We start from the raw sequence: 12,242 nt of genomic DNA on the forward strand, positions 1-12,242 counted from the left end.
ATTTTATTTATCATTTGAAATGCTGGTAGCTTGTTTTTACCCTCAGAAGTGCCCGAGCTTCAGTGCGGGACTCACACTGATTGTGTGTGTGATAATGCAATCTTATTATACAGTATATAACCTCTGTTCCTATGTTAACCACTTGTATGCTCATATTCTGCTTTGTTATTTTATAGCACATGTAAGGCTCACAATTACACACCTACTATACATATTATGAATATTTTCTCATTAAAAACAAAACTTGTACATTTCTGTGTGATTCTTTTGTGTCTTTTAGTCTAAGTGTTTTTTTTTTTCATTTTTAGGCAATTAACTAAATATCATATGCTGTCAATACGCTATCAATGTCTTTCCTAAGCATGGTGTGAGTTTTTAGATTATTACAGGACTGAAAATCAACAAGCAAAAAACTCACTTGAGTTCAGGAAGATATATAACAGTCAGCTTTCCTGTTTATTAGATCATGTTAAGTGCAAAGAAGTGCTCCTTCAGGCCATTGTGTGCAGCAGCTGCACTCTTTAATTTTAGGTGTTGGGTTTTCCTTCAATAAGCCAACAGAGAAGAGTTCTCAACCGTCATAATTAGTTGATTGATTGACATGTCTGTGTAATTGTTTAAGTCACTAATGGACCAACAATACTGTTACTATTAGAAACAGAATCAATAGTAAAAGTGATCATTAGCTGACAAACTGTGATGGATTACCTGCAGGTTATCAAAGTTCCTTCAAAATGAAGAACATGTCTGCAAAGAAAAACTAAAGTGTGTTCAAAAATTGTGAAATATTCATATTTTTCCTTTTTCTGAATGCAGTCTAACCCTAACAATAGCCTTCTTGTTGTAATTACATGTTTCACTTTCTCTTTTGGGTGTATGTGGTTATCTCCTCACTGTTAAAACCCACAGGAGACACAACACACACCCATCAGATAGTGATAATGTAAAAAATCTGCACCTGCTGCACCAAAAATGATGAAAAGGATCCTTATGTAAGTGCAATTTTATCCAGGAGCTGAGAAAAGTTTCCCAAATGACACAAACACGCACACACACTTCCATCACTCCCTCCAGCCCGCTGAGCATGAGGAGGAGGAAGAAGAGGAGGCGTGGCGGCTTTTATTTTCACACAACATGCAGGAAGAAAAGCAGTGAGATCGTACTTCTCTTATTCAGAAGAACCTACGCAACCACATTGTTTATTTCTGCATTTCCTCATATTGAGTCTGACTTTACTTAACAAGTAGAGGCTGCCGTTACACTCTGAATCGTCAATAAATGCAATCATAAGTAATGGCTTGTGTGTCTCAAACAATCTTCTCGGTGCTCCGGATGATAGAGCCGACCGTCGTACTCGAGGAGCTGGCCAGCGCTCTGTTCGACACCGCGCTGCTGCTGGTGGTGAAGGACCGGTCTGCCAACGCCACTGACCCGCACATGTCCAGAGAGGAGAGCCAGCAGAAAGCCATAACTAACTTCTACCTGACTTTCAACCTCATAATCCAGCTGACTCCGATCATACCCTCCGTGGTGCTGGCCAAGTTAGGAGACCGAGGCTGGAGGAAAGTCCCGATCGTGGTGCCCCTGTGCGGGTACCTGCTGTCCAGGATCATGCTGCTGCTGGTGGTTCTCCTCAGCCTCCCGCTGAAGGTGATGTACGGGGCGGCGGTTGTCTTCGGGCTGTCTGGCGGCTACTGTGCATACTGGTCCGGGGTGATGACTATAGCATCGCTCGCCTCCACCACGGCTGACCGATCCAAGGTGATGCTCCCAGAGTCACTGCATATCACTAAAACCTTATCATCCAGTAACAAGATTATTATTATTATTATACTCTTATTTGTTGTATATTTGACCCTATAGTTTATAACCTCAATATTCAGAAGCACCAACCTTATAGCCTACTAGTAAGCTACCTGAATACTTTTTCCACAGCTGGTGCCAATTTCCATCAGTGCATGTAAAGTTTTGCTCTGAACTAGACTAAAAATAAAGGAAAAACACCATAAAACTGAATAATTAATTTGCTCAATAAAAACAAACTACTTTTAAACTACAATTAGTTTTCATGAAGCTGAGTAAAAATATGAGATTCATTTGTAATGTGTGTTCCATGCAGGTGATAATGAGAGTAGAGTTGCTGTATGGGGCAGCAGGTCTGGTGGGCAGCTTGGTGTCAGGTCATCTGTTCTTACTGTACAGCGCCAATGTGGGACATGGGACCATCCTGCTGTGTGTGGCCATTGCTCTGCTCCTACTGAGCCTCTTACACTCCTCGGTCCTGTTGAAGGTCAGTATGTTTTTTGGTCTTTGTTTCTATAAGGCTGCATGAGATAAGGATCAACTCATCACCATTCAAACAAATGTGTTATTGGATCAGTATTAACTGTGCCACATGCAACAGGCTTAGGTTTATCATTTGGATCAACTCATCTGTTGTGATGTTCACTTAGTAAATAGATCCATGTGATTCTCTCATTTACAGTTTTTTATTATACTTATTTTCACTTGAGGCAACAGTGTGACAGTCAACAAGCTTTCAGTGAACCACCAGCAAATGCAATATTAATTATTTTAGTGCAGATGTTTCTAATTGATCATTGAGTGATGAAAAGTGATGTGAAATAGATGAAATAATGCCACAGCTGCAATGATTAACAGATAATGAAATTAATCATCAACTATTGATTGATTGATTGATAAGTGGTTAATTGTTTCAGTCATATTTCAAGCAAAATGCCAAAGACTTGATGGCTCCACCTTCTCAAATGTGATATTTGCTTTTTTTCCCCTATATGACAGTTAATTTAAATAGACTGTTAGTAAGACAAAACAACCAATTTAAAGACATCACTAGCCTACGGCCTCTAAAAATCTGTGAATGCCATTTTTCCCTATTTCTGAACATTTCATAGTTTAAATGATTAATCAACTAATTGAGAAATTAATCAGCAGATTAATCCACAATGAACGTCATTATTAGATAACACTATAATCATAATTTTGGCTTCCTGTCATCTATAAAAGTCTGAGAATTGCTTCTTTGTTGCCCTGAAATCTGCTCCACCTTTGAAAATAGATTGAACTGATGATAAATCACCTGATCAAATTCTTTGTTTGTTATCGGCAGTTATTGAAACCTTGCCAGAATAAACTTGCTCTCAGTAATCTTGGCTGGATTTCAGTCTTGACATTCCTTTCAGCAAACTGTCACACTGTCAGAACCACATTTTCATCAAAATGTTACAACTTTTATATCCCCAAATGGGACCTAAATAGTGACCGAACCGCAGCATGGAACTAATTCTTTACTTATTTAAAGGTGAAAGATGTATCCAGAGAGCCAGAGGGGGACGGCCACATCCTTTCTCCCACAAATGATAATGTTGCCACCCAGGCTCCTGGCGGGAAAAACATAGTGAACATGGTTTTGCTGTTGGCCGCTGCTATGATGTACATCAGTGCAGTGGGTGGAGCCATGGAAGTACTGGGCTCCTTTGTGTTGAAGGCGCCGCTGAGCTGGAACGCCATGCAGGTGACATTTTGGCCTCTTTGTAATGTAATGTAATGCATTAAGATATTTCATTAGTGATATTGATGCATGTAAGAAAGCAGGATTTTGCTCCTTTAGAATTGGTTTTCACATTACAAGTAGATTGGATTTTTTTGTTGTTGTTACATTTTCTCATTTACCCTCTGTGTCTCACTTCTTTCTCTTTGTGTCTCCAGGTGGGTTATGGGAACGCGGCAGGGTCTGCGATTTTCTTCACCAGTTACATCGGCGTCATCGTGTTTCGCCGCTGCGTCAGTGATGCAGCGCTCATCATGATCGGCATGGTGTCGTTCGCCTCGGGAATATACTTCATGACCTTTGTCACAGCGACTTACATGTACTACCTAGGTGAGACTGCAACACAATCTGGCAGATTCAAATGTTAGGTTCAGTTCCCGGAAGTGCAGATGTTTTGTCAGTGTCAGTGAAACACATCTGGATTTTCATTCAGATGAATTCTAGGACTGAGTTTTGTCTAGACACTTTAAAATAAAAATTAAGATAATATTGATGGTAATAATAATGATAAATCTGCATTTATATCATATTGAGTGTACAATGTAAACACCAGACCTTGCTGTTATCAGTGTAACCCTGAAACTAGACAGACTTTTAAAAGGGGCACTGCATCTGTTTTATTTGTCTATTCACTCATGTATTGTGTTTTCTTAGATTTGTCAGTTCACTTACACAGTATTGATTACAGTCCCTCAAACACAGCAAAAAACAAAACAAAACAAAACAAAAAACTAGGTGCCAACATCTTGTTGGTTTTGTCGGTTAGACTATGGACTTCGCAAGAATGAGGAACTGAATTCATATAAACTGTGTGAAAAGTCACACTGCCCAAATATCTTTACTTGTCTAACCTGATAAATAGGCGTGACAGGAACGTGTGACACAATTAGGTAATCAGCATAAATCATTACAATAGAGGAACTAAAATCAGGAACTGAGAATCAATGGAACCATAACAAATGGAGTGTTGCGGTACATTCACGCTGGAAGCTTCCTGTGTGACAGAGAAACGGATATGTATGTAGGCATGTTAGTCATGAAGATATTTATATATTATTATTATTATAATTTTATGATGTAAGCAATAATCCAAAAGATTCTTTTTTTAAATTTTCATCCTCTCCTGTTGATGCTGTTGCTAACTCCTGTGAATCCCAAACAAATAATATAAATAAAACATAATTTTTATTAGCAACAGGAAAAAAAAACTACCAGACACAAACTGTGCGCACATCATGGAAAAACCTGAAATCGTGAAATGGATGTAGAATCAGAATTGTTTTATAGAGAGGAGAACTGAATGGAAAGAAAATTCAGATATGTACATCAGAGGTCTGACACACACACCTCACAAAAGATAGAAAAAAAAGTAGCTGCACAGCATTGGGGGGGGAAGAGGACGTCAGAGAAATAAATATTAATCAGCGTTTGTTTCCTTGCAGCTCGCTTGCTTACCATGTTTGCTCTCATCCCGATGCCCACCATCAGATCTCTGCTCTCACAGCAGGTTCCAGCATCCTCATGTGGTGAGTATGTGACATGTGCGCGCGTGTGTGTGTGTGTGTGTGTGTGTGAGAAAATGCAAAAAGTGAATAATTAACATAGCAGAGATAATTGAACAGTAAAACTAATTCAACCAATAGCAATATAAATGAAACATGCTGTAGATTGTTTCAACACATTAATTTGACTGAAAGGGAGGAAAATGGAAAATAGTATTAACTGTATTAAAGGGTAAATTCAGTCAAATTACTAAAACAAACTAAACTTTAAATGTCCATGTCCACATATAAGTATTATATTGAGATAAAAGAAATATTACCACTACCCTTTAAGATTATTCTATTTGCAGGAACCACATAAAACTAGACTTTGGAATACGTGCCAGATGTCTGTCAGTTCAATGAGCAAAAAAGGGCGAGTGTCTCAAAACTCAGCATCATTCTGTAATTGCATGGTGGAGGAAGAAGCCTTTTGGGCTGGGTTGGCCTAGTGACCTCTGAATCATCAGAAAGTTCATGGAAGGCCAGTAACTAGGCCAAAACATGCAGTTGTTTACAGTACAATGCAGTGTGTGTGCTATTACCCTGATTCCCATCTGTCTTATATTTGGATTTCCTAAGGACAAGATTTAGACACTTGTGAATTAGATATTTATAGATTTCAATCAAGTTACTGTCCTTTTCAGTTGTATGTCAGTTCTGTTTTTGTTTCTTTGTGTGTGCAGAAAGTGTGTGTAGACAAGTGTTACATACTGGAAACCACTTGGATTTGCTTTGTACCAAAAAATGTGCTTATCACAAAGAGCCTGTTCTACCAGAGGTCAGTGTGTCATGCTTCCTCTAGTCGACACACATCTACACACACACACACACACACAGACACACACATAGACTGGGCTCACGGATGATTAGAGGAGCAGGGTTATTCATTGGCAGGGTTTTTCCATATGTGTTTGCTCTGACGTGACTGTCTGTTTGAGAAGTCAATGCAATGTAAACACACACACCAGCAACACCAACCCTTTTCCAGTCCACACACAAGGAACCAAGGTTTATCAATACATACATGTCAAGCTCTGTGTCAGATGATCTCATCCCAAAAGAAAAATACATTATATTAAACTTTGTTGAACCATTTTGAGGAAGTTGATAGTAAATGTTTCTCTCTCCTTTGCTCTATCTGTTCTCCTTCCCATCAGGCATCACTCTCACCGCACTGCAGTTGAGTCTGAAGTTTGCTGGTCTGGTGTACCTCCCTGCCTTTACCAAGATTTATCAGGCAACCCTGATTAGGCTCCCCGGCTTTGTCTTCATGCTGTCCAGCATCTTGTCAGTTCTGGGAATGATACCCATCAGGTACTCTCTTTTTTTTACACTCGTTCAGATCCATGTGATTGTTTGCAGATATCTTGGATGGTACCATGTTGCTGGCAATAATAACGATTGATACATCAAACTTTAAATGTCCATAAATAAATAGATTTTATTGTCCTTTGAGAATAACACAAACAACTTCACAGGTTACAAGAACAAACATCAATACCACAAACATATACCCGCCACCATACATATGTCCATTTCCCACAGTTACAATCTCTTCATTCTTTTGTTTAGTTCTGTTATAGCATATGGGATGAAGCTTTTACAGAATTTTATTTTCTTCCAAGCCAGCGACCTGTATCGTTGGCCAGATGGAAGGAGTGTGAAATATAGGAAGCCGCTTTGCCATGGACTCCTTGTAAAGCAAGACAAGCACATCATAAGCTTTTAGTAAAGAATCAAATAACATGTATATCCCAACAATATGGATCTATTTTCTTAACTTTTTAAAAACTTACAAAATTGTTGTTTTTTTTAAACTTTTAAATACTTTTTGTTCACTTTCTACAACCACATGTCCTGAGCTGTGGTGACCAGTTAGGCATAAAACAACACACAACAAAGCATATGGGGATTTAAAGCAATGAAAATCAGTTTAAGTAAACCTGCTACTTTTTAATAGTCTAGGTATTTAAAAAAAAAAAAAAAAAGATATATCTCATCTATACTCTATTAAGACATGGACATTAGGTGTGTATGAGTACAAACTTGATATGATGGAGTTTCACAGTACATATTCCCTCTTCCCTCCCTCCAGTATTGTTGGCTGCAGATCACCTCAGAGGCAACATTACCAGAGGATCCAGGGTGACTGAGGCATTCAGCAGCTGCGATTGAACAATGGCACGAGGAAGAAGGGAACTGAGATGTAAAGTGGAGAAAAGGAGAACGGTGCACTTAATCTCACTTCCTGTAAACTCTGCAGGGAAGAATTTCCTGTGATTCAGGAGGGACAAACTGCAAATTCAATGTTTACACGAGAGAGTAGAATTTTTTTCATATTGTAAAAAAGCCTGCGTGTAGAGATGACACGCACTGACAGAGGGCACGGTGTGAAAATATGTCAAACACTTCTTAAAAGTAGTTGAACTTTTGACGGAGATGAAGTCAAACTCATTTCAACAGATTTCATCATCCTGAGAAATTTTTCCATGAGGACTTTAAAGGGAAAGGAGTCATGTTCACAACGACTGTGATTTCAACATAATGAATATGTGTCCGTCAGTGTGTCAGACATGAAAAGTGCCATGTGAGCACCACATAAACCACATCTTCAAAAAAAAAGAAGAACCCCCCCCCAACCCCCAAGAAAAAAAAATGCTTAAAATTCTATATAACTGTGGAAAGATTTGAATGGACAGAGTTTGCAGTTGAGGATGGTTTACAGACACATTGTGTAGTAGATTTGTAGTAATTGTCATTTTTTTGTTCATATGAACATGAGAGATTTAACATTATTCATCTGAACACACAATAACTACTTCAATTTTTTTTTTCTTTTTCAAATGTGGCATAATATACTTCTCATATTTCTACTGATGAATATGCACTTTATAATATTTCAGACTCTCAACAAGAGTTACATGCTGACTGTCATTTCTGCAAGTCAGAAAATGCTGACAGTGAAGAAAAAAATGGGTTTGAAAGTGACATTTTTTTGACATTGGTAATGAGTTTTGTTGTTATGATATTGTTATTTTACTCTTGTCATGAATTATTTTAATTCCTTTTACATTTACACACTTTAGCATTTTGTCTCTGTGGCCATTACTTTTTTCAATGGCTGAGATTTTCCATATTTGCTTGTGACTGCACTGACCTGTTGGAAAGGTACTTTATGGTTAATACAGGTTTGACTTATTGTTTAAATTCCATCTTGTGTGAAAAGAACACACAATACAAAATGATAGTGGATCAAAAGGGAGATTATTTTATTTTACATATCGATGATTGCACTTTTATCTGTTGACATTTTACAAAGCGCACAAATGAAGCTTATTAAGGCTAAATGACAACTAATGTTTTATAAAGGTCAGGGACCAAAGGAAACATTTATAGTAATGAGACATCAAGCCGTCATTGAGTTATATAAAAGTCATATTTTTTTTAAATTCCAGTATTCCTGAGGGACGTTTTATAGTTTTCAGTTTGATTTATTATAACTTTATATATAACAATGTATTTGTACTGTGAAAGTCTCTGTAATTATGAAATAAAAATGATAAATAAAACCTCTTCTGATTTTCTGCTATAATTTTGTAGTAGTAGTTGTAAGATTATTATTATTATTATTATTATTATTTATTTTATTAAATTCTGAATTTGTTTGTGAACACAAAATTGATAAGACTCAAAATAAATGTTTCAGAAGACAAAAACAAATCAAATCTGAGCAGAAAAATATCAAATGCATTCCTTCTTTTTATTATTGGTCCAATATATTCAAAAAAATCATTTGAGGTAAAGATAATTGCATCAAAACAACATCAATATACAAGCTTTTTTTTGTATAATTACAAGATGTTATTAACATCCAAATGTACAATAAGGACTCTGAACGTAAACAGTACACACTGAAGAGGAACAGAAATAAAAGAAAGAAGTTAAATTCACACTTTCATTAGTTGTCTGACTTTTAAACTCTCAGCCAGGTTTGATTGATCTGGTTTTTCCTGTGCTGCAAATCAGACTCTCTCTCCATGTGTGAATCAATGTGAGAAAGAAACACAGGAGGGAAGGAGGGGGACGTTTGATGTAGAAACAGTTCAAATTGTACTCTCCCCTTTTTACACACTTCTAAAGTTTTGGCCATTGTACATGTCCGTCCCTGTTTGGGAATTTAACCTGGATTTAATTTAGCAGACGATCCCTTTCTTAACATTAGAGAACTGAACTGAAGCAGAAAATGTGTCTCAACCAAGTCGTTGCCAGACGAAATATTGTCATTTTTGGCAACTCAAAGAAGCAAATGTAATCTTTTTTCCCTCCCAGCAGACATTTCCAGGGCTGGAGCTACGTATAGTGCAACAATAAATCAGCAGGCACACAGTATAAAGATGGGGCTTTTACAATGGCTATGAGTAAGGATACGTAAATTCATTGAAGATCAATAGTTGGAGTTCCAATAAACATCTTTAAACCACACACTACAAATTGTAAAAAATATATTACAGTTTGGTTATGCCAGATTTACATAGCAAATCTCTTATCCCTTCTAAAATGTGTTATTTAGATATTAATTGGAACCTCCTCAATGAACTTCTACACAAAATAGACTCAGCTGCATCATATAATTCAGCTGTACATTGGGCTATATTGTGTATACATATATATTGCCATTAATGCTAAAACACAATTCAGTCATGTGTGAATGATTCCAAAACGTGTACATGCTCAGGTCAGGTCACTTCATCAGCTCAGTACAGTTCCTTCATTTACACCAGATAGCAAAAAAGTCTGTTGATGAATCAACGCCTCTTTTTTTAATGTATTTTTTTAAATCACTGCTGGTAACAATTCACAGTGTTTGGCTGTAAACAAACAGATAGCAAGTATAGATCTGATCCAATAAACAAAACAAAACTAAAAGTGATCAAAGTTGTGTTTTATATCCCATTTGCTCATTTTATACTGTTATCACATTTGCTACATTTATTCAAATATATTAAAAGAAAGGGGCAGCGTTTTCAATTTGTAATTATGAACTGGATGGTGACTGATGGACACAGTAAACATGAGCTACTGGTTGAAATTTCATTATTACAAAAAAAAAAAAAAAGAAAAGAAAAAAGAAATGGAAATTAAAGGACCAGTGTGTTGTATTTAGTGGCATCTAGTGGTGTGGCTGCAAAGTGCAACCAAACTTGTGAAAAATGCAAAAGGTGTTTGGCTCGTCCATTCTAGGCTACTGTAGAAACTTGGCGGTGCAACGAGGTGGGCTCTGTGAAAGATATAAAGTGCTCATTCTAATGTAACAAAAATGTAACAATTCTTATTTTCAGGTAGATATACACTCATTAAAATATAATTAGTCTTGAAAATTATACTTAATTTCTGCCAAGTCTGTTGCGCTAGATGCCACTAAATTCTACAACGCTGCACTTTTAAATTCAATGCCCCTTGCTGTCTCTTTTCGTTTGGTGTTCCTCTTATTATGAGATGGTGAATGGATTTCTAAACTAATTAAAAAAAGAAACCCTGCCTAGCTTAAAAAGGTACCCTCTAATTTTCTTGTAAACAAATAAATGTATGTTAACATTCACTTTTTCTCACCGGAACAAATCATTCGTTGTCTTGAGATACAAAAACACACAAAAACACCTTCGCCTTTACTACTGGTAAAAAAATTCTTCAGGGTACCTTTAACTTTGCTTAATAGCGATGCATTTACTCTCCCAGAATTCAAAGTTCCAGTTCTGTGCCGTTTACATATTTGTGACAATTAACATTTACAGGAAAATCAGCTCAATATTAAATTATGCTGGAACGGTCCTTTAAATCAACAGTTGTGTTTTTGAACAGTCCTCCTACAGTATGTGAGGTCGTCTTACAATAAATGTGAAAAAACACAGATAATGCAGAAGGGTTTTGTTTCGACCTCAAAACAGTTGAATCAAATTGAAATATTTTAGCATGTGACACATACAGTATTTTAGTCTTTTAGCATCAGTGCATCCATACTGTCCTGCTATTGCTGCCTTGACACTGGACGTACAAGACCTCTAACTGGCTGATTTGAAAACACCTACATAAGCATACAATTTTCTTCATGTGTCACCTCCCAGACTTCTGTTAGTGAGAGGACACAGTAGCTGCCTCATGCACGTCTGTTTTAACAGAAACAGCAATTTTCTTACAATAACAGGCATCACTGATCATTGACCCCAAAGACTAGTCAATAAATTAAATGATGCCAAAGAAACTTTCATCCAAACAGAAGTGAATTCATTTATCCAAACAAAATTCTCATTTATACGGCTGCAACACAAATGAACAAAATCAGCGCCTTTGTTTTCCTGGAAAGACATCACATGACTGATTCTGCTCTGGTCATCATTTGTCATGTTTCTGAGAGTCATCTGATTGCAGTACAGCTGACAATTAGGGGGGTGGGGGGGGAAATTACTCAATGAGGATCTTAAACCCTCAGTGACCTGCAACTACTTTGCATTGACTGATTTAACATGTGTCCAGTATCATTTAAAACATTTCTTGAAAATATTATAATTTGTCATGTACCACCAGATGTCACCATTTAACCAAAGTTATTCATCATTAAAAGAAAAATCCACCCTTTAGAGCAGCAGAACAACTACAATAGGTTCAGAAATACATCAAAAAGGCATCCCTTTTTACTATGTAGTTTTGCTGTTCATCTGTTATTATTACAATGACGTGTGGTTGCAGAAAAAAAAAATGGCTGCAGCAATATAAAACAACTGTACCCAACTCTCCATTTTGAGAAACGTGACATATCACCAAAATAAAAAGTGTACAGCAAAAAAAACACATTAATGTATAATAGAATATCCGAGAGTGGATTTTTCCTTTACAGCCACATCAGCAACAGTTTGAGTAAAAAAAAACAAGGGGAAACAAGTGTGACGCAAAAACGCTGCTGGTGGTACACACTGAAGTGCTGCTACACTTTCAAAATGTTGAGTCACAGCAGAGCAGACAAAGTAACGGCGTCAAACTGCTCAGTCAGAGGCTTCAACAGACGCAAACCGCTTATAATTTCCACATTACTCATTTAGCATCAAACTAAGAGAAATAATTTACTTTCTTAA

General features: G+C 36.9%; 1 protein-coding gene across 1 annotated transcript; it reads left to right on the top strand.

The window, feature by feature from the left end:
* Positions 1-1,148: 1,148 nt before the first annotated feature.
* On the top strand, positions 1,149-7,744 carry LOC128380456 (thymic stromal cotransporter homolog). The gene is made up of 7 exons (XM_053340272.1): positions 1,149-1,761; positions 2,120-2,290; positions 3,323-3,535; positions 3,730-3,901; positions 5,014-5,097; positions 6,273-6,429; positions 7,211-7,744. The coding sequence occupies exons 1-7, from the start codon at positions 1,294-1,296 to the stop codon at positions 7,266-7,268; spliced, it is 1,323 nt and encodes a 440-aa protein (XP_053196247.1). The 5' UTR covers positions 1,149-1,293; the 3' UTR covers positions 7,269-7,744.
* The last annotated feature ends 4,498 nt before the right edge of the window (positions 7,745-12,242 follow it).

This window comes from Scomber japonicus, chromosome 19 (genome assembly GCF_027409825.1).
Source record: "Scomber japonicus isolate fScoJap1 chromosome 19, fScoJap1.pri, whole genome shotgun sequence".
NCBI classification, from domain to species: Eukaryota; Metazoa; Chordata; class Actinopteri; order Scombriformes; family Scombridae; genus Scomber; species Scomber japonicus.